Genomic DNA, 23,601 nt, shown 5'->3' on the forward strand with positions numbered 1-23,601 from the left:
TAACCCTTGCTCCACCAATGTTTAACCGGCCAAAAGTAAGAAGTCAGTAAACTGGGCAGCTCTGCCGTGCCACTGCAGGACAAGTCACTCTGCTCTGAGCCTGAAGTCTCCCAGTCCAGGACCCCAAGGTGAGCTGAGAAGGCCAGGTCTCTACTGGAATCCACACCCAGGCTCAGACCCAAGAGCGTGAGAAACAAACAAAACTTCCAACAAACAGGATGGCGGGGGGTCTCCAGGAAGAGGGGGGCGTGGGTACGGGCAGGCAGGTGAGGTGTCTGCAGCACGCGGTGACAGGTAGGCAACTTTTCCGCCCTCTGGCACACACTCTACCTGCTGCCCTAAACCCGGGGAGGGGCTGTGCCCTTTTACTCATTTATGATTATCGTTTTTTTAATTTTATTGATTTTATTTTTTGCTGTGTTGGGTCTTCGTGGCTGCGCACGGGCTTGGGGCCACTCTTCATTGAGGTGCACGGGCTTCTCACTGCGGTGGCTTCCCTTGTTGTGGAGCACAGGCTCTAGGCGCAAGGGCTGTGGCACACGGGCTGAGTAGTTGTGGCTCGCGGGCTCTAGAGCACAGGCTCAGTAGTTGTGGCGCACGGGCTTAGCTGCTCCACAGCATGTGGGATCTTCCCGGACCAGGGCTCAAACCCACGTCCTCTGCATTGGCAGGTGGATTCTTAACCACTGTGCCACCAAAGAGGTCCCGGGCTGGGCCCTTTTACAGTTAACTGCCTCATACCTACTCCAACAGGGTGTGTAATAAAAGCAGCAGCCCCACCCCAAATTCCACAGATGTGGCCATTTTTAAGTTTACAGATGTGGCTGTTTTGGTATTAACCTCATAACTGTAAATGATGGACTTGAACTGCCATTTCATGATTTGTCACATTCAAACATTACCTATTTACTCACTGTTGTGGAAGATTCTCCCCACTCCTGCCACATCTGGATACTCGTTTCTCTAACTTTAGTTTCCTAATTGGTTATATTTGTGACTTTATCTAATATCAAACACAGAAATACATCCCATAGCTAACCCTACCATGGTAATCATATTACAATATATAAATGTATCAAATCAACACGGTGTACATCTTATTATGCCAGTTACATCTCAAAAAGAAATAAATTTTTAAAAAGAAAATAAAAAACGCAGCCCAGAGGCACTTAAAATGTTTCCAAGCTGCTTGTTCTGGAATTTGTCTCCGTATTTCTAAATAATATGCCAATACCAGTAACTTGATTCATCTATATAAAATATAATCAGCTGACTTCCTATTATGACAGGGTGGATTTCAATGCCCCTTCCTTCTCTGTCTCTCACCCATCCTCCCAATAGTTATGGGGCTAAAGTTTAAAAAAAATTATATCCATACTGTATGTTTTCATTATTAGCCTTTGAAAATATTGTTCACTATTGTTTGCTTCTCACTGCAACTGAGTTGTTTTTCCTGCTGTGAATCTTCATTTACTTGGATTTCTTTTTAACATATACCCAAGTCATTCCATACAATCTAAGAGCACTGTTATGTTCTTCTCATCTTCCACATATAAAGTCTGTCAAAGAACTTCTCATTTCATTTTCCTCCTGGGGGCACTCTGTCCTTTCCCATCGCTGCTGTCTGGAACTTCCTCCACCATCATCCTGGGAAGTTCCTTCAACTCCCTCGTGTGTATGGTTTGTCATTGTTTTGTTTTGTTTTTGTTTTTGTCTTTTTGGCTGCACTGCACAGCTTGAAGGATCTTAGTTCCCTGACCAGGGACTGAACTCGGGGCCATGGCAGTGAAAGCACCGAGTCCTAACCACTGGACCTCCGGGGAACTCCCAACTCCCTCTTGTGTTAAAACCCCTATTTCCTGGATTCCATGTCTCATCTCTCTTGGCTTACTTCATTTGGATGGAACACATACTTCAGTAGTTTCCAGAGAGGCACGTTTCTTGTGACTTCACATGTTTAGAAGGACCTTAATTCTGCACTCACGTTTGTTGATGGTTTGGCTGGGTATAGGACTATAAGTTTCAAATAATTTGCACTTAGAATTTTGAAGGCTCCAATGTTTTCCAGCTTCTAGTTGTGCTTTGGAGAAATATGATAATAGTACAAATCCATTATTTTCTATTCATGATTTGTTATCTTTCTCTGAAAGTCTTGAGTAAATGCTTTGAATTGGGTCTTTAAATTTCACTACACTGAGCTCTCCACCTGCCCTTGGAATTTGGAAACTCATATCTTTCAGTCTGGGGAACTTTCTTGTATTATTTCGTAGATTATGTCCTCCCCTGCATTTTCTCTGTTCTCTTTCTGTAAGTTCTATCATACTGATCCTCTGCTTTACTTCTCCATCTTGTTTTGTCATCTTTCTATTGAGTTTTTCATTTCTGCTATCAAAACTTTCATTTCCAAGAGTTCTCTCTTATTTTATGAATTTTGGAGGCAAAATCTTCTCATCCTGATGTTTCTATCGAGTAACTTTTCTCTGTTGTTGACTTTCTCTTCCGTGTTGAAGGCTTTCCTCAAATGCTTGAGGATGTGTGGCTGTTTACCCATATTTAGGAATGAAGTCCTAAAGGTTGTTCAGAAGCTCTGTGGGCATGGCTTGTCCACAGGTGACTTCACTTTGGGCCACAATTCAGCGGCTAGCCAGATGTTTTTCTGGGCACTCCCACCTGCTAGGCTGTGTAGACCTTTCCTATGGGATAGCTTAGTTACTGCAGGGAATAGTTTTCTAATCTTCTGGGTGGGGTGATTTAAACCCAGCCACTACCATTCAGAACATGGGAGAGAAGAGACTGTTTTCCCCTTCACTCCAGCCTCTGGGACCTGCTGTCCTCAAGTCTGGAGAAACTGATTTCCCATCCCTTATGGGGGACTCATGGGTAGGAGCAGTTTTGTTTGGGATGGAGGTGGGGCTCTGGGGATTTCTAACAATGCCCTTCCCTGTCTCACCTCTATCTCCGTAAATACCTGAGCCCAGCTCCTGAGTCTGGCAGAGGATGTTATCAGAGGAATGCTAGAAGAACACTTCCAAGCACCAAAGAGAGGTATGTCTCTTCAGATTGAAAGGGCTCGCTGAATGGTGAGAAAGATAAATGAAAAAGCACCCATAACAAAAGGTATCATGTTGAAATTTCAGAACACCAAAGCTTAGAAGTACATCATCTATTGCAAATGACGTGACTGACAAGGGCTTAATTTCCAAAATATACAAAGAAGACACACAGATGGACAACAGGCACACAAAAAGATGCTCAACACCAATAATGATTAGAGAAATGCAAATCAAAACTACAATGAGGTATCACCTCAGTCAGAATAGCCATCATCAAAATGTCTACAAATAGGGCTTCCCTGGTGGCGCAGTGGTTGGGAGTCCGCCTGCCGATGCAGGGGACACGGGTTTGTGCCCCGGTCCGGGAAGATCCCACATGCCGCGGAGTGGCTGGGTCCGTGAGCCATGGCCGCTGAGCCTGTGCGTCCAGAGCCTGTGCTCCACAACGGGAGAGGCCACAACAGTGAGAGGCCCGTGTACCGCAAAAAAAAAAAAAAAAAAAAAAAAAAAAAAAAACTACAACGAGGTATCACCTCACACCAGGCAAAATGGCCATCATCAAAATGTCTACAAATAATAAATCCTGGAGAGGATGTGGAGAAAAGGGAACCCTCCTACACTGTTGGTGGGAATGTAAATTGGTGCAACCACTATGGAGAACAGTATGGAGGTTCCTTAAAAAACTAAAAAAGAGTTTCCATATGATCCTGCAGTCCCACTCCTGGGCATATATCTGGAGAAAACCATAATTTGAAAAGATACATGCACCCCAATGTTCATTGCAGCAGTATTCACAATAACCAAGGCATGGAAACAACCTAAATGTCCATCGACAGATGAACGGATACAGAAGATATGGTATATTTATACAATGGAATATTACTCAGCCATAAAAAATGAATTAATGTCATTTGCAGCAACATGGATGGACCTAGAGATTATCATACTAAGCGAAGTAAGTCAGAAAGAGAAAGACAAATACCATATGATATCACTTATATGTGGAATATAAAATACAACACATAGGAATTCCTTGGTGATCCAGTGGTTAGGACTCCACGCTTTCACTGCTGAGGACACAGGTTCAATCCCTGGTCAGGGAACTAAGATCCCACAAGCCACAAGGTGCGGCCAAAAAAAAAAAAAAAAATAGAATACGACACAAATGAACTTATCTACAAAACAGAAACAGACTCAGAGACGCAGAGAACAGACTTGTGGTTGCCAAGATGGGGGGGGCGGGCAGGGGAGGGTTGGACTGGGAGTTTGGAATTAGCAGATGCAAACTAGTAGATATAGGATGGATAAACAAGGTCCTACTGTACAGCACAGGGAACTATTCAATATTCTGTAATAAACCAGGAAAAGAATATGAAAAAGAATATATATATGTAACTGAATCACTTTGCTGTATGGCATAAATTAACACAATATGACTCTACTCCAATAAAATAAATGTTTTTAAAGGAGTACATCCTCTACATGCCTATCTGGCTTTTTCTCCCTCTCTCATACTTTACATTTCTTTGTCATTTAGTTCTATTTTGGGATTTTTTTAAAAAACTTACTCTCATAAACCTTCTATGGAATTTTTAAAATAGTTTCACTGGGGTACAACTGACGTAAAATAAACTGTACATGTTTAAAGTGTACAATCTTTGGCATATAGATACAGCCATGAAACTATCACCATGATCAAGATAATGAACCTATCCATCACCTTCCAAAGTTTCCTCCTGGCTCTTCCCTCCTCCTTTCCTTCCTGACTCCCTTTCCTGTCCCCAAACTACCACTTATCCGATTCCCATCAGTAAAGATTAGTTTGCTTCTTCTAGAACTTTATATAAATGGAATTCAACAGTATGTACTCTTTACTGTCTGACTACTTTTACTCAGCATATGAGATTCACCTGTGTTACTATGTTTATTATATTACCAGTGCATTCCTTTCCAGTGTGGAGTAGTAGCCTATTGAATGGATATAACACAATTTGTCTACCTAGTCACCTGTTAATGGATATTTGTGTTGTTTCCAGGTAGGGGGGATTACAAATAAAGCTGCTATAAACGTTCCTGTATGAGTCCTTGTACTGGTATATGCTTTCATTTCTCTTGGGCAAATACCTTGAGTGGAATAGCAAGACTGTATGACAGCTGTACGTTTAACTCTTCAAGAAACTGCCCGACTGTTTTCCGAAGTGACTGTACCATTTTACACTCCCATCAGAGTGTGTGAGAAATCCAGTTGTCCACATCCTATCCAACACTGGATGTGGTCAGTCTTTTACATTTTATCTGTTCTAACAGAAGTATAGTGGTATCTCACTGTGGTTTTAAGTTCCTTTTCCTTACTGACTAATGACATTGAGCATCTTTTCAGGTACTTGCGTTGCCATCTGTTTATCTTCTTTGGTGACGTATCTCTTCAAATCTTTTGCCTAGTTTTTAAAATTGGTTTGCTTAGTTTCTTATTACTGTATTCTGGTTACAAGTCCTTTATCAGATATATACTTTGCAAAGGTTTTCTCCTAGTCTGTGGCTTGGATTTTCATTCTATTGACAGTGTCTTTTGAAGAAGAGAAGTTTTTCATTTTGATGAAGTCCAATTTATCAGGTTTTTCTTTATGGATTCTGATTTTGTGGCTGTATTTAAGAAATCTTTGGGGCTTCCCTGGTGGCGCGGTGGTTGAGAGTCCGCCTGCCGATGCAGGGGACACGGGTTCATGCCCCGGTCCGGGAAGATCCCACATGCTGCGGAGCGGCTGGGCCCGTGAGCCATGGCCGCTGAGCCTGCGCGTCCGGAGCCTGTGCTCCACAACGGGAGAGGCCACAGCAGTGAGAGGCCCGCGTACCGCAAAAAAAAAAAAAAAAAAAGAAATCTTTGCATAACACAAGGCAACAAGGATTTTCTCCTATGTTTTCTTCCAGTAGTTTTAATGCTTTAGGTTTTTCATTTGGGTCTAGAATCCACTTTGAGTTAAAATTTTTTTTTAATGGTGCAAGGTATGGATCAAAGTTCTTTTTTTTTCTTTTTCTCCCCTTTACATATGGATATCCACTATAAGCTGTTGTGCAGACTATCCCTTTTCTACTGAATTGCCTTTGCACCTTTGTCAAAAATCAGTTGTCCCTTTATACACGGGTCTATTTCCAGAGTCTATTCTATCCCATTGATCTTTGTCTATCTGTATGCTAATACCACCCTGTCTCCATTACTGCAGCTTTGTAAGTCAAAAAAGCTATTGAAATAATAAGTGAGTTTAGCAAGGTTGTAGGATATAAGATCAGTATCTAAAAATCTATTGTACTTCTATACATTAACAATTACCAACTGGAAATTAAAACAAAACAAAACCCTTACAATAACATCAACAATATGAAATACTTTTGGGAAAATCTGACAAAAGATGCAAAACGCCTGTACGCTGAAAACTACAAAACGTTGGTAAGAGGAAATTTAAAAGACAGAAATGAATCAAGCAATAGCCTGTGTTCATGGATTGGAAGACTCAAGAGAGTTCAGAGGTCTGTTCTCAGATTTGCCTACAGAGTCAATACAATCTTGATCAAAACCTCAGCAGGCTCTTCCTAGAAACTGATAAGCTGCTTCTGAAATTCACATAGAAATGCAACAAGCCCTGAAAAAGAACAAAACTGGAGGACTTACATCACCGGATCTCAAGATTTACTAAAAAGGCAACAAATGTTTTATTTATTTATTTACTCATTTATTTTTGTCTGCCTTGGGTCTTCATTGCTGCGCGCAGGCTTTCTTTAGTTGCGGTGAGAGGGGGCTACTCTTTGTTGCGGTGTGCAGGCTTCTCACTGTGGTGGCTTCTCTTGTTGCGGAGCAAGGGCTCTAGGCACACGGGCTTCAGTAGTTGTAGCTCGCAACTCTAGAGCGCAGGCTCAGTAGTTGTGGCGCACGGGCTTAGTTGCTCCGTGGCATGTGGGATCTTCCCGGAATAGGGATCGAACCTGTGTTCCCTGCACTGGCAAGCGGATTCTTAACCACTGTGCCACCGGGGAAGTCCCCAAATGTTTGTTTAATTTTAAAAAATCATATATCATATATTTAATTTCCAAGAGTGACTTTTATCCTCAGATGGTTCTTTTTTGAGCAGTCTTTTCTATTTTATGAATGCACTACCTCCTTGTTCTTTCTTAGGATATGAACTTGCTTGTTTTTATATTATCTTCAGAATCTTGTCTTTGCCCTCCTAGGCTATAGGTTTGCTTCAAATGTCCAATGGTCCTTGGTTGTCTAATCATACTTGAAAATGAAAAAGCCTCAGCAGGCTGTTCGTAGAAACTGATGAGCTGCTTCTGAAATCCACATAGAAATGCAACAAGCCCTGAAAAAGGACAACACTGGAGGACTTACATCACCGGATCTCTAAGATTTACTAAAAAGGCAACAAATGTTTTTATTTATTTATTTATTAGCTAGAATCTCTGAGCAGACTGTGTAAGTTTTTTTTTTGTTCTTTGTTTTTTTTTTAATCCAGGCACACGGGCTTCAGTAGTTGTGGCATGCGGGCTCAGCAGCTGTGGTGCAAAGGCTCAGTTGCTCCATGGCATACAGGATCTTCCCGGACCAGGGCTCGAACCCGTGTCCCCTGCATTGGCAAGCAGACTCTCAAGTCCCTGTGTGTCTATGTTTATGTGTTGGAAGAAATGTAACATAATAGTTTCATATGTTTATTTTCAATGTACAGGGTAATTTCACAACTGTTTTCCTACCCAAGCCTCACAACAATCCTGGAATCACGCGTGACTGGTGCCCTCACTGCCGTTCTACAGAAAGGCAGGGAGAAATGGTGACCTTGCAAGATCACACACTCACTGGGTGGCAACTCCAGATTTGATCCTGATTTTCTACCTCCCTGTGGTCAGCTTCCAGAACTCAGGGAGCAAGTATTCTGGGATATGGGAAAGCAAACTCCTTGGGAAGGGGAAGGTGGCCAACAGCAGGCACAGCGGAGCCCAAGGGCCACCCCAGCCTGGCCGTGGAGCAAGTTGTCAGCCATGGCGCTGGCTCATAGGCAGGGCCCTGGTCGTCCCTGCACTGTGAATACCAGGCTCCACTTAGCCCAGAAATGCTGTTTAATCAGTAACTAGACGACTTCCTTTTATTACCCTACTCTTGGCTCCATTTTCAGGCATATTAGAGATCATCTTGCCTAACCCAGTCCTGTCACTGATAAGGAAACTGAGGCTGAGAGACAGGGAGTGACCTGTCCAAAGTCACAAAGGGAGTGAAGCCAGTAAAGCGGGAACGCGGGACAAGCCACACAAACCCTCGTCGGGGTTTCACGGATGCCCGGGATTGGGTGGCCCCTGGGAGCAAGTGGCAGGGAGCTCCCATCCGTTCGGGCTTAACTGAAAACATAACCTTCTCCCTACACATAACCACCTCTCTACAGACTGCAGAGCCAACAGAAGAGGGAGGATGCCGGTGCCTGCCTCTGCCTGTCCTGTCTTTCGTAAAAGTAAACACATTTACAGGTGCACATACAAAACAGTGTTGTAAAGCAGGTGCTGGCCTACCACAAACAGAGGCCATGCAACTCTCATGGCCTCTTCTCCCCGGCCAGCTCAAGTTAGATCTTGGCTCAAGGCCAGCTCAGACAAGAAAGCAAGGGATGACTTCCTGGAAGACAGACAGACATCAGGGGTGCACACAGAGTGAAGCCCCAAAGGGACAAAGGGGGAGAACCCAAGGGGTGGGGTGCAGGGGCAAATCAGATCACCACCATCCCCACCCAACTTCCTGGAGGGATAGAGGGAGTACCACCCAAAAATCCAGGAGGGGAGACAGAGAAGCCCCGGAAAATATCATACTTTCTGCTGGTTTAAGCACACTAGTGCAAATGATCCATATCCTCCCCAAGGTCAGTGGTTGTCCAAAACACTAATTTATAGAAGGTAAAAAGGAAAAGGCATATTTTATCTGATGCTATAGGAAAGACCTTTGCAGTCACCCTACTCCTGTTAAGTACGAAACTCACCAGGGCTGAAAGCTAAATGCTTAGCAAGCAAAGCTGAGTCCAAGTCAACCACAGAACCCTCATGCTGGTGAGGACCCTTTACCTGGTTCCCCAAGCACATGATGGCCGGCCACTCGCTCACCAGGGCCCGCTCTCCCACCGGCGCCGGGGACCCGCAGATCCAAAGCCGGAAGGTGGCATTGGCAGCTCAGTGTGGTCCTCATGGGAGAAAAGCTACTGGTAAGTGTTCACGTTTATAAATAGCAAAAACAATACTAACGATCTAAAAATCTGCACGAGATTTCAGTCGAAGCAGACGGAGAAGAAATCAATCTTCATGCCAGGCTCTCCTTTTAACGACTGTTCCTCATTTGGCCAAGGTTGGGTGTGATTTGCCGGGAAGGCAGGGGATGAAGCTGAAGACGGAAGAGGTGGCCGAGAGTCCTGGGAGGGGCCCCGAAAGGCCCTCACGTGACGTCTGGTGATGTGCTTCTGCAGCTGAGGATCAAGGTCAAGGGGCAGAGGTGATGTCACTGGCTGGAGACACCGACCTGAGACGAAGACGAGGGTGGCTGGCTTCATGTGCCACTCCCAACTCTGCCGTGGACTGGTGGCAGGCGCTCTTCGCTCACTGGTTCCGTGACTCGGTGTACCCACCACCAGCTGGGATGGATTTCAATTCCATGATGATGTCATCCTGCCACCGTGGTCAAGAGGACCATAAAATATCCCTGAGATGGTTCAAGCAAGAAAGCACAGTCTCAGCCCCTGCAACGGTTTTCCAAGGTGAGGGCCAATTCCACGGCACTTCGAAGATGCTTTTCTTTTCAAGAGGAAAGACAAAGCCAGCATGACTCTCGTGGCCGCTCCCCGATGCCAGTTCCAATCAGATCCTGGCCAGTGTCCCCAGAAACCCAGCATGGGCTCAAGGCCACCGGAGACGACAGAGCAAGGAGTGTATTCCAAAACTTAACGCTGCATTTGTCATCCTGAGAGATGCTGAGAACAGTACAACGCGTAGCGCTGAGATACCAGGGGTGAAACTGGAGAAAGGCCCCTTCTTCAAGCTGCTGGCTATGAAGGGACCCTGTACTTAGATGGACTCTCTCCAGTTAAGTCAGCACCCACAAAAAAATCCAAGAGGCTGTGGGCAGCGTGCGGCCAATATGCAGGCTCCCAGGGGTGGGGACGTCACCTATCCTGCGGCCACTGCAGTCCTGGCCCAGCAAAACGATGAGCACAGAAAGGACACTTGATTTGCTCATCACGGGATGATCGAAGCAACGAAGGAGAAGGGAAAAGAAACCCATGTCGGAATCCACCCGCTCACCAGCCCGGGGCATCAGATTCTCAAGAAATAGGAAGCTCCCACTGACGGCACCACTCGACCATACTCCACACTTGCCTAGCCATGAAAAATAACGATAAAAAATAAATAAAAGAAGCACAGCGCTTGCTCAGCATCCACATTCCCCGGCCCCTCTCCCAGGAGATCCTAATGCAGCACGGCAGGAGCAGAGCCCTGGGGTCCGCAAGTCTAACCTGTGTCCCAGGTCATTCTTGGGAACCAGCCTGTGAGAATACACTGCCGCCTACCATTCCCAGGAGGCTGCTGGCCCGGCTCACCCACCGCCCGCCACAGTGAGAGGAGCCAGCTGGGTCGTGTCAGTTTCAGTCAGCCTATTTTAAGCAACCGCCTGGGATGCAAGGTACCTGCGCAAGGGGCTGGACTTGGCTTCTGCGCCCAGGACCTCCCCATGATAGGTTATTAGCACCATCTAGAAGCCCCGGAGGCTGCCAGCAGATTTCTGCAGAGGCACACTGCCAGCCAAGGCCAGTCAGCTGGTGATGGACTCCCCAAACCCTCTGCCTTCTCGTTGCTTGACCCTCTCACCCTTCCCCTTCAACCTCGTCACTGTCCTCAGCTGCCCCACCTGAAGAAGGACCTGCCGGAAAATGGGTGAGGCTGCTGGGCCTTAAGGAGGATCCAGAATTACCTGCAGATCTGTGAGTCTAAGGAGAACAGAAAGCTGACCCAGAGCCAATAGCTCCCACTGAAGGAAATTAAATAACCCCAAACTCTGCACACCTGGTCAGAGCAGGACGGAGAGTCCCAGGGGGCTGACTCAGCCAACGCAGGCACTGTTGGCCCGGGACCGGGTGGTTCTCTGCCAGCCAGTGTCAAGCTCCTGCAGGTTTCATGTCCGTGTCCCCTCCCGATACCTGGCACTGCCCAGGGCCACCCCCCCGGCCCGCCCATACCACTGTGGCACTGGCACCACACCACCTGCAACCAGACTCCGTGGATACAAGCCTATTCTTTCTTTTATGAGGGGTTGGAGTTGGTGGATTTCCACCCCTTCAACGCTGGTCTGGGGGTGCTAACCTTGACCCCAGCCAGGAGGCCCCCAAGGCTGTAAGGAAGCTGGCACCATCCTGCCACTCTGAAAGGCTCTGCTCCTGTCACCACCTCCCAAGCCCAGCCTGTCCCTGAGGACACAGCCCAGGGCCGAGCCCCTCCAGGAAGTGTCCAAGGACCACCCTGGTCCACAGTCTTTCTCGCTGGGACCTCACCTCCCTCAGACCCTTGGCATCAATGATAGCCCCCAGCCACAGAGGGCAGACAGGCAGTCCTAGGAGGTCAGGCTGCCCCACTTTCCTCTTTGTACTGCTTCTCTACCCCGTACCCCCTTCCCTTGACCTTGCGCAGGGTTAGAACCTGACTGATTGATGGGAGGAAGGACTTCTCTCTTCCTAGCCAGAATTACGTAGCCTACCCAAGGCAGGTGCCAGGACCCAGGCAACTTTCCAGACCTGTGTCCACCCCTAGAAGGGAAGAGAATGCTCAGTCCACACCCCAGGGATCTGCTGATAGCCCCCCAAGCTCTCTGGTGTCAGCCAGCCCGGCCACCTGCTATACCTGATACCGATACCGAGGCATCTAAGTTTAGGCCCTCCCGGTCTCACCCTCTCCCAGCCCTCAGTTAAATGCTCCCCCAGGGCACAACCTCTTTTGTAATTCCAACCAGAGAATTCCATCTCAGATGGGCTCCAAGACTGTGTAACAGAGCAGCACCCCCAAACCCAGCCAGTCTCTTTGATCCCACAAACTTTGCACCTGCCCTGTCCTTTCTGGCCAGAGACCATCTTCCTGGGGCAGCCACACCCACCTTTCTCCCGCTCCAGTCACCTGACCGGGAGCAGAAGTATCTGCCCGCAGGGGCACAACCAGGCAGCCTCCCCCAGAAGCTAAACCAGAAAGAAACTAAACAAGGAACCAGAGATAAAGGCAGCGCCGTGTACCTCCTTTCCACCCTTCTTCTTGACTTTTCACCGAGCCCACATTCCAATTTCATGGGCTAGTGCCTTTTCTAGCTATTGACATTTTTGTTGAGATCACTGTAAATCCAAATGCAGTTGTAAGAAATAATACCAAGATCCCTTGTACACTTTGCCCAGTTTCCCTCAGTGGTAACATCTCGTAAGACGACATTATAACACCACAATGTTGACATAACCCACAGATCTGATTCAGAGTTCCCACTTTACTCGTACTCTTTTGTGTGTAACTATTAAGTTCCATACGATTTAATCACTGGTGTGTGTTCCTGTAACTACCAAGTGTCAAGATTCTGAACAGTTCCAACGCAAGGATGCCTCCCACTGCCCTTCTGCAACCATACCCACTTCCCTTCTGTCCCCCAGCCACTAGCCTAAAATCGTCCTTTCAAAAATGTTAGATAATCCCTCGTCCGGGAAGATCCCACATGCGGCGGAGCAACTAAGCCCGCGCTCCACAACTACTGAGCCTGCGCTCTAGAGCCCGTGCTCCGCAACGAGAGAAGCCACCGCAATGAGAAGCCCGCGCACAGCAATGAAGAGTAGCCCCCGCTTGCTGCAACCAGAGAAAGCCCGCGTGCAGCCTCGAAGACCCAATGCAGCCAAAAATAAACAAATAAATAAATTTATTTTTTTTAAATGTTATATAAATAGATCATCCAGTATAGAATCTTTGAGGATCGCTGGCTTTTTTCACTCAGCAAGATTCCCTGGAGCACCACGCATCGATGCTTTGCTCCTTTTTATTGCTGGGCAGTATTCCACAGTACCTTTTAGCCTTTTTTAACAGCTGCCTTGCTGGACCCAGGGATCTGCAGAAGTGAGTGGAAACACCCCCAAGCACACCAGCCTCCAGGAATTGACTACATTCAGAAACGCCTCTTCCACCTTTTCAGTAGCTCCCAGGAATGTTCACTCAGCTACAAATCTAGCTGTTTGGGAGAAAGCACTGAATATGCAAACAAGAAAGCCCCGTCGTCGCCAGGGGAGGGCGCCTGGAGGCCCCAGTCCACAATTACAACCTGTGCACAGAAGTCAAAGGACGGGAGAGAGGAGAGAACTGTGTCCTTGGAATCGGATTCTTAGAGCTGAAACAGTTTAGACATCATTGCATCTCCCATCCTCCCAGGGCCACCCTTTCTGGGGCAAAGAGTATTTTCAGTTAGGGCCAGCGTTACAAAGTTCTCCCTTCCCCCGAGGGCGATCGGCATCACAATAGCCCTCCACATTAGCACTACGATAGAACCAGCCTAATTCCTCCAGCTCAGGGAAGCTCCTGAAACACGCTTCTGGGTCTGCTCTTTCTCTGGCTAAAATGCTCAACAACGGTTCAAAGTGTTTTCTGAACCTCTGGCCATCTGCACAGCAGAAACATTCCCGTTAAGACGTGGAACCCAGAATTCAACAGCATAATCCAAACGGGGCCTGACCAGCAAGGGCCCCATGAGGGCTGCCCGTCAATCTCTTCCCTTATCCCCATCGCTCTGTTTCCATTAATTGTCCAATAACACAGTCAATTAGCACACACAAATAATACAAATAAAATAATAATAATACAGAATGACAGATCCACCTGATGAAAGTTTACACAGCAAGAGCGGTTTTTCAAAGAGTAGGAAGTAACATGGAAAAACTCTCTAAAATACAATGTTAAATGAAAAAAAAAAAAGTCAAATTGTTGGGCACTTCCCACCCTCCCAGACTCAGCTTAGGTGTCTCCTCTGAGATGCTCCCAAGGAAAGCCCCTGCCCCACCATTTTAGTGGGGTGACAGCCTCTAGTTTCCCTATCACCCCAAACATACCCGCATCCCAGTCTCTCAGTCTCTCAAAGTCAACCATCTGCTCCTTAAGGATGGGGGAGCGGAGACGGGGCTGTGTCTTGCTCCACAATCTTGGCATGGGTTAAGATTTGTAATAAACGTGTGATGAATTAATTCATTACAACCATGTCTTTAGCTGCAGAACAGGAATGACATCATGATTCCATTTGGGGAAATAGAAGACTGTGGGATAATAGAAACCAAACTATTTATAGGGGTTAGAAAACCTGGGGAAGAGAATTTCAGAGGAATTTCACTGTGTGTATTTCTGTATTGCTCAACTTTAAAAAGTCCTTTCCTAACTTTAATAATCAGAAAAAAGAAAGCAACTTTTTTTAGAAAATATGCATAGGAAATACCAAGTTCTTAAAATGCCTCTCTAGGGAATTCCCTGGCGGTCTAGTGCTTAGGACTCCGCGTTTTCATTGCTGAGGGCCTGGGTTCAATCCCTGGTCCGGGAACTAAGATCCCGCATGCCTTGTGGGTGCAGCCAAAAAAAATAGTATAAACAAATAAAAACATCGGGGAGGGGGAAATTTTTTACTTTACATTTTAGGGAGCCACATTACATGCCTGGCTTCGTCAACTCAAACTTCTGGATCTGCTGTGGTGCCGTTCACTCCTCAGGCCCCTCACGTCTCAGCTGTGGGAGGGTGGAGGTTTTGCGTCTGCTGTCGGGGTGGTGCTCTTACCCGTAAGGCAGCCGGACACAGTGATATTCTCAGCAGTCTCTCCTGCAGGCAGCCTAGGTCCTTCTGACTCATGATTAAATCATCCGAGGTATCGGCCTTTCCCTCCCACTAGGGTATCATCGACAGAGCTGAGAAGCAAACCTCCAAGACTTCATCAGGGTTGTTACCAGATAAGAAATGACACAGGGCTTCCCTGGTGGCGCAGTGGTCAAGAATCCGCCTGCCAATGCAGGGGACACGGGTTCGAGCCCTGGTCCTGGAAAATCCCACATGCTGCGGAGCAACTAAGCCCATGCGCCACAACTCCTGAGCCTGCGCTCTAGAGCCCGTGAGCCACAACTACTGAAGCCCACATACCTAGAGCCCGTGCTCCACAACAAGAGAAGCCACCGCAATGAGAAGCCCGCGCACCACAATGAAGAGTAGACCCCGCTCTCCGCAACTACAGAAAGCCCCGCACAGCGACGAAGACCTAACGCAGCCAAAAATAAATAAATAAAATTAATTAATTTATAAAAAAAGAAATGACACAGGAGGGAATCAGGGGCAGCCCCGAGGCCACCGCCCCGAAGGACTTGGATGCACGAGGGGACCCTGGTAGGGCCAGCTGCTCAGCCAGACACCACCCTCCAGACCAGACTCTCCTCCAGCCCCTGGCCCTCCAGCGTGACCAGCAGATAGGAGGCTGATACGCCTTCCAGAACATAAACAGTACATGTACAGCAACACACTAGATAAAACCCCAGCGTGTGGCAAAGATTGGAAAGAGTCATGCAAAACGTAAACCACCAGATGAGTCCCGTCATGAGTTTTAATTGTGTGTGTAGTAAAAAACAAAGCTACGTTTTTCAAAGCCTGTTGAAATCCCATCTCCAGCCAGTCTCCTGGTGTATCAGGTGAGTAACCTCATCGAGAGGAGAAACCGGACGAGTCTGGTGTGAGAGGTCTTTAGCGGATTCGTGTTGGCAACTGGTTCTCAGTACTCTGTTGAACGATGTGTTCTAGGATGTGTCTGGGGATGTGCACCAATCACCCTGTCTTTGGAATACAACTGTACAATGGCTTTGAGGTTAAGGCTATAAGCTTTGAAGGTGCACAGATCTAGGCTGGAACTCCTGCCGTGCCTCTGCCTTTGGGCCATTACGCAAGCCCTCTGAACCTCAGTGCTGTCATCTGTAAACTAGGCGTTTTTCGCGTTTAGCTGCTGTGAGGATAGAGAAAGAGAATGAATCGAAGTCCTCATATTTAGTGATGGGTAGCAGTGATTATCACCATATTCTTCTCCATCTTTTCACCATCATCACCACCAACTAACTCAGAGAGACAGAGGATCCAAGATTCTGACCGGTTAGCCAACTACCACAAGGGTTCTAAAGGTTCTGTTGCTAAGCCTGGACAGAATAAGCAAATTCTGAAAAGATGAGATTCCAAGACAGAATTCTCATAGGAATCTGCTTCTAGCGAAGTTCTCAGTGGGACTTCCCTGGCAGCTCCGTGGTTAAGACTCCACGCTCCCAATGCAGGGGGCCTGGGTTCGATCCCTGGTCAGGTAAATAGATCCCACATGCTGCAACTAAAGATCCCGCGTGCCACAACTAAGACCCGGTGCAGCCAAATACATAAATAAATATATAAAAAGAAAAAAAAGTTCTTAGCAAAGAAAAAAGGGTAATTACTGCCCATGAGCTCTGAGCAAACCCCAAATACCCTTCTCACCTCTGCCAGCCAGGGTGAGAATTCCATGAGAATCTTGGAACTTCCCATTTCTATACTACCAAATGGTTATTATAAATGTGCTAAGCCCCAAGCATTTCAGAAAATCCCAAGTAGAGAAAATCCATTTTCTTATGAAATCAAACCAACTCTTACCCTTAGTAGTTCTCCCCTTCCTGAGCCCACTGGGCTGCCAGCCCCGCCTTGCACTGCAGCAGTCCAAGTAGAATATAGTAAAGCCAGACTGCCTGAGCTCAAATCCTGATCTCACCACTGTTTCCCTCTGTGACCTTAGGCAAGTTACTTAGCCTCTCTGTGCTACACTTTCCTCACCTATAAAAGGATAATAATAATAGTCTTACTCTAAGAGATACAATACCCATACACAGTACATGCTCAATAAACTCAGCGATGATTATCCGTATTCTAAACACTCCAGTAGTAGCCAGTGCGCAGGGTCAGAAGCCACATCTTTGGGACCTGGGCTCCTTGGGGGCTTGTCACACCCTCACTCCTCTTCCAAGAACAGACTTTCTCTCTTAGGAGAGACAGGAGCCAACAGCCTGGGCAGAACCACAGACCAGAGAACGAGCTGGCAGCAGGGGACTCCAGAACCACGGCGGCCACAGGCCGCAGCTAGCAGTGAGAGGCCCAGGTTGGGTAGCCTGTGATGAGATGCGCCTTCACCAATGAGCTGGCTCTGGACAGACCCACGCCCGAGTGATTCCCAGGGGTAGCAGGCGACGTGGGCTTCCTCCTTGGGCAGCTGTCAAGCTAGTGTTGTCTTCTCTTACCCTCAGTTTTCCCGTGTCCTAAACGAGGGCCACGGATTTCCAGGTCTTCCCAGGACCGAGGTGGAGGGAAGGGTGTTATAAGGCCCGCAGGCTTCCTGTCCATTCACAGCACCCAGGTCTCAGTCTTAGTTCCCACTGCTTACCAGCGCCCGTGCTCTCTTCTCACCCCTGCACACACCTCCCAGCACGGGGCCTTCCCCTTCCGGGGAGGCCAGCACAGGCTCAAAGAACCGAGAAAGGAAGAAGTGCTTGAAGTTCTGTTTTGTGTGGTAGGAGGAAGAAAGGGATGTGTAGCCGGTCTTAGCATCCGTTTCCCTTTCACAGGAGGACCTTCCTCATAGAAGCCAAGTAAAGGGAGAGAAATGAAAACTGAAGAGGGTTTCCATGGCTGGGATGCTATTCCCCAGCACCCCTCGAAGACATTCCCTGTGTTCAGCAGGTAGGCCGCATATCTGCGCAGTTAGCATCCTGACAACCTGGGTTCTCAGCCTCTTCCCACGCATCCTGCTGATTCGACAACACCTTACAGTTTGTCTTGAGGCTTTTCCAACTCAGAAATTCAAACTGTGTGATTTGTACACCAGGCTGCAACTTATAAAGGGCTTTCATGTAAAGCATCCCCTTTAATCTTTGCAAAAAACCTGTAACATATATATCATCCCCATTTTATAGCCACAGAAACTGAGGCCTAGAGAGATGAGGTAACATCTCTGAGGTCACCTGACGGGAAAGCAGCAGCACCAGGTCTTGGCTCCATGTTGGACGCTCCTGTCACCACATTACAGATGGCTCTGGCCACAATTCACCCCCCCACCCCCCGGGCCCTTCGAGCCTGGGTTAGACATCCCTCCTAAGCGGCCCGCAGGCTTCTCCAGAACCCAGTCCTTACCATGCAGAACTCAACTCCCTGAGGGCAGGGACTGTGTGACTGGGCTCCTTCTCAGGGCTATTACCCAGCACCTGGAACATGCTCCACCGATGGGCACCTAATAAATAGCTATTATGTGGATGAGTGAATGTTCGACCAATTAACAAAGCGATGAGACTCTGAATAGTCACAGCTGCACAGCCTGGCCCCTACGACCTCTGATTTCGATCCCACCACATCTGACTTCTCAATCCTGGTCTCTGCTTGCCGAGGAGATACGGAGTCTCACCCAGGGCAATGCTGACTTGAGGAGGAACCAAGAGCTCCTTCAAAGCAGCTTCCTAGCCACCATCAAAGGTTCAGCAGGGGCCAGGACACCCGGTGAGGCAGGCTTCCCACTTCTCGTTAACAGCCACAACAACTGGCATCTGTGCCCCTGCTCTCACGCAGGCAGGGCTCGCACAGTCCCCAGACACAACACGTGCATCAGGACTCCGGAGACGATGGGGAACACAGAGGTGACCACTTCCCACTAAATAGGAACAGGTGGAAGTGGGGCAGGGGCCAGAGTCATCAGCCTTGGGAAGGAGGCAGCCAGGTACAAGCACCACCAAACAGAATCCTTCTCCAGCCACGCAGGGATGGAAGAGGCCAGGAGCAAGGAACTCAAACGCAGCAGTGCCGTGTGAGGCCCAGCAGGACCCAGCCAGGCTCTGCTAATGCCGAGGACAAACCCAGGGACAGCAGCTGCCCCTCCCAGTCAGAAGACAGTCAAGGGAGAGTCTGCAGACCCTGACTGCAAACACTGCAGGGTGATGCAGGGGCTGAGAGCTCTGGGAAAGCACGGAGTGGAGAGGCACATCTGAAGACTTCCTGGAGAGACAGAAAGGAGCTTTGGGCACAGCAGGCTACTTCCTTCGGGACAGTGAGTCACGTCTAATGTTCACACACAGCTCTTAGCGTGGCTCTCAAGAATGGAAGCTCCTTAAGGGAAACAACCATATCTTATTTGTCTTTGAGAGCCCAGCTCAGGACGAGGTACAGAGTGGGCTCAACGGAGCTTGGCAGGAGAAAAGACAGAGTGACCCATGCGGGGGAAAACGGCAGAAACGGAGTGGAAGGAAGAGCCCAGAGGAGAATGGATGAGCTTCACAGCAGGTGAGAAATGAGCAGGGACCAAGGGGGAAGGAAGCGAGGGCTGACGGGTGGGAGCTCCGTGGGAGCCCGGAGGACAGTGTGGAGCGTGGGCGGTGAGAGGCGAGTCCAGGAAGACCCAGCTCTCCCAGTGTCAGCAGGAGACAGTCCCAGGAAGGGAAGCGAGAAAAAACAAGTGACACGGAGGGAGGGAAGAAAAACAGTCCTGAAATAACAAACACCAAACAGCAGGCCCTCTGCTGAGGCAGGAGTCCAGAGCCCCAGGAGGCAATTATCAGGGATTCACAAACATGGCAATTACAGAAAGGAAACAGAAGCCGCAGAAGCCGGCCACCCAGCTGCATCCACCTCCAGCAGGGCAGACACTCAGTGGGAACACAGACCCCAGCCTGCAGACTGGCTGCTGAGCCCGCACTTCCTTCCGCAACGGGGGTGGAAAAGTGGAGAAAACAAGAGTGCCCAGACTCAGTTGCTATTTGTGGTTCAGGGAACCACGGAAGCCCCAGAATCTGGTCTTCTGCAAGCTCCCTCAGTCAGGATGCCACTTGGAGAAAGGGACTGATTTGAGAGACCCCCAAAATCTGGCCTGGCATGGGAGCAACGGCTGCAGTGCGGGGTAGCAGAGGAGCTTACTGACCCACCCCAGGATCCCGGGAGAAAGGGAGAGGCAGACCATCCACTGCTCCCTCCTGAAACAGCCCCTGCCTCTCGGCGCCCACTCGGTGTGCGGGCCGTCCAGGACGCCGGGGTCCCCGCTGGCAGAGAGGTGGAGGCTTGGCTGCTAGTTTCGCCTGGGCACTGCTACCTAGGTGTGGCCATCAATAAAGCAGCTAACAACCCATTCGCGCCTCTCTACGGTAAGACTTAATGTTTGTTTTTAAGGTCTGTCCTTGTACTTTCTGCCAAACGAGAGCTTCCGGCTTCAGTGTCTCCAAAAAGCTCAAGACGCAGGTTCTTACATCCTGTCCCAGAGTCACCTTCCCAAAGGGCTCCATCCCCGCCCTCGGAGAAGCCCAAGCAAGCTCCACCTGGGAGTCCTAAGCTCCAGGCTCCATGGCAACCGAAGCACTGGTCTCCCAGTTGCCCTCTGCACAGGTCCTCCATTGCCTTCTGACCAGCAAGACAAAAACAAATTCCTGCAGAGGCCAAGGACTCCAAAGCCCCCAGGAAACATCCCTTCTCCGGCCCAAACCACCCACTCAGAGCCTGCGCCGCTGCTTCCTCTCCCGATGTGCACGGACAGCGCGGAGTTCTTCAGGGACCGAGATGAGCCCCCTTCCAGGCCAGGGAAAGGCCCGAAGGGCAGGAGGACCGGGACAGGGCACTGCGGGACCGCCGGAACCGGGGCGGGCGCCGCGAGGCTGGAACCAAAGGTCCGGCCGGGAGCCCGCCGAGCAGGAAATTCCACCTGTCGGGTCGGCGCCGCGGCCACAAGCCGGCAGCGTAGCGGCTCCCTTGGCCGAGAGAAGCTCGGTGCTGCCGGCCCCCTGGGACCCCCGGTCCCCAGCCCCCTGGCCCGCCGGTCCCCGGCCCCCCCAGGCCCCCGGCCGCGGACCCCCGCGCGTCCCACCCCGAAGGCGCCCGCGCCGCCCGCGCTCGCCCACCTCCGGCCGCGAGGTGTACTTGAGTCCCGCGCCGAGGCCCCCGGAGCCGCCTGTGCCCCTGCGCGCCCGCTCGGTCTTCATGGTCCCGAAGGCCGTGTGGCTCAGGCCATCGCCGCGGGGCCGGGGCGCGGGGCGGGCCTGGTTCCGGTCTCAGGCCCAGCGCTCCGGCCGCCGAGGCTCTGCCGGGCCCTTCCTGTCGCGCACAGGTAGTTTCAGGGTGTGGCTCCCGGGCCGCCACGCCCGCCACGCCGCGGCCGCCGCACCTTCCCGGGCCCGCGCACTCCTCTCCCCTCCCCTTCCCCTCCCCTCCCCTCCCCTTCCCCTCCCCTTCCCCTCCCCTCCCCTCCCCTTCCCCTCCCCTTCTCTCCTCCTCTCCTCTCCCCTCCCTCCCCTCCCCTCCTTCCTCCCCTTCCCCTCCCCCACCCCCATCCCGCCGGGCTCAGGGACCGCCTCCACCCCTCGGGAAGTGGGAAAGCGAGGCCACCGCCTGAAGGTGGTGGAAGAGCTAGTGGCGACCTGACTCGGGGTGGCCCTCGGTCCGCACTGTGCCTCCACACGGAACAGGCGGGCGGGAAGGACCGAACAACTGCGAAACTTAATCCCCCCCCGCCCCGCCCTCCTCCTCGAGTAGAAGTGGCCCTTTCCGCTGGAAGTCGACCTCCCTGCCGCCTCCTAGAGGCCCACCTTGGTTTCTTTCCCTCCCTCCCCCCTGCATCTTCAGTTTCTCCCCACCTTGCTCCACATCCAGGTCTCAGTTATAACCCCTCCAAACCCAAACAAAACCCATTTTCTGGCCCCTAAATGTCAAGGTTCCCAAAGCTCTCTCTTCAGCCTTTTTTTCTCTACACTTTCTTGGCAACTCATCTTGTGGCTTCAAGTAAGTAAATCTGCCTTCCTAGCATTGGCATCGTGAAGGAGTGCCACTTCGGCATTCGCAAGTGCTTGGGAACTTCTCCATTTGTGTTCTACTGGCGTTACAGAGTCAACAAATATTATTGAGCACATATTATACGCTAAGCACTGTTCTGGGTGCTGGGAAACAAGAGTAAACAAAATTAAAACCCCTGCTTTGCAATCAGCAAGCCCTGAACTTCCTTCCCAGACTTGCCATCTTGCACTGTTTTTTCCATTTATAATACTTACTGTCCTCCTAGGCTCAAAACCGTGGAATCGCCTTTGACTCTGCAGCCCCCTTGCATCTCATACCTACTTCGATCCAGACCTGAGCAAGTCTTTCTCTTTAGTAGCTGATGTGTACCACTTCTCTTTCCTCCCCATTCAGAAGACCCCACTTCAAGCTCTTATCCCCCTTTGCCTGGATTAGTATAAGAAGCCAATGGAGAATGTGCTCACCCTGTCCCTGGAGAGAGGCTGAGGTGGCCAAGCTCTGGCCAGAGGCACCAGGGCGCCAGGGCAGCAAGGATGTTGGCTTTGTTAGTCCGGACCACTGTCCATGCTGTGAGCCAGAGGAAGCTGCAGCCCACCCAGGCCACCCTCACCCTGATCCCTTCAGCAGTAAACAAGATAGAACAACTTCTGAAAGATAAGCCTGAACACATACGTGTGAAAGTCGGTGTCCAAGCCAAGGGCTGTAATGGCCTTTGCTACCTGCTAGAATATATGAAGACAGGGAAACTCTGACGAGGAGGTTATTCAAGATGGTGTCAGCATGTTCACCGAGAAGAAAGCACAGTGAATACTATTAGGAACAGAAATGGACTGTGTTGAAGACAAATGATCCAGTGAGCTTGTGTTCAATAACCCAAACATCAGGGCTTCCCTGGTGGTGCAGTGGTTAAGAATCCGCCTGCCAATGCAGGGGACACAGATTCAAGCCCTGGTCCGGGTAGATCCCACATGCCATGGAGCAACTAAGCCCGTGCACCACAAATACTGAGCCTGTGCTCTAGAGCCTGCGAACCACAACTACTGAGCCCACACGCCACAACTACTGAAGCCCGCATGCCTAGAGCCAGTGCTTCTCAAAAAGAGAAGCCACCGCAATGAGAAGCCCGCACACCGCAACAAAGAGTAGCCCCCGCTCACCGCAACTAGAGAAGGCCCACGTGCAGCAAGGAAGACCCAGAGCAGCCAAAAATAAATAGATAAAAATAAATAAATTTATTAAAAAAAAAAAACACCTCAAAGGAACATGTGTCTGTGGAGAAAGCATTAACGTTAGACTCCTCAGGACTACTCGGGCTGTAGGCCCCAGGAGAGTTGTGGAAGCTCTAGGGCTTATTGAAGAAATCATGTGACTGTCACATGCTTAAGGTTTGTAATGTCTGGCTGCCTTACAAGGAAAGTAAAGTGGTGCGTTTAGAAAAAATAATAATAATAAGCAACTGGATCTCCTGCCTCCAGTTTGCTACCCTCTGACCTCTCCGGCACAGGCAATCAGGTTACTCATCCTAAACCACAGCTCCTGTAAAACCCGCAGTGTCTCCTGGATCAAATCCAACTTCCTTGCCTGGCTCTCACAGCGTGACCTGTCTTCCTTTGCAAACTTGCCTCCCGGCACTCCTACTAGGACCCCTTTTCTGCAGCCAGACTTCCCCACATTTGCACCTTT

The 23,601-nt window shown here is 49.6% G+C and overlaps 1 protein-coding gene and 1 pseudogene across 3 annotated transcripts in view; one reads left to right on the forward strand and one right to left on the reverse strand.

Annotated features, from left to right (window-relative positions):
* Nucleotides 1–21,301, reverse strand: part of ST14 (suppression of tumorigenicity 14) — a 40,917-nt gene extending 19,616 nt beyond the window's left edge. For all 3 annotated transcript variants that reach the window (XR_004351116.1, XM_032640425.1, XM_032640426.1), the window contains exon 1: nt 21,030–21,301. Coding sequence is in view for 2 of the 3 variants with exons in the window: in XM_032640425.1 (XP_032496316.1) it covers nt 21,030–21,110 (81 nt within the window). In the remaining variant the exon portion in view is untranslated. The remainder of the gene's footprint in view (nt 1–21,029) is intronic.
* On the forward strand, nt 16,557–23,287 carry LOC116757664 (annotated as a pseudogene).
* Nucleotides 23,288–23,601: the final 314 nt, after the last annotated feature.

This window comes from Phocoena sinus, chromosome 8, assembly GCF_008692025.1.
Source record: "Phocoena sinus isolate mPhoSin1 chromosome 8, mPhoSin1.pri, whole genome shotgun sequence".
In the NCBI taxonomy this organism is placed as follows: domain Eukaryota; kingdom Metazoa; phylum Chordata; class Mammalia; order Artiodactyla; family Phocoenidae; genus Phocoena; species Phocoena sinus.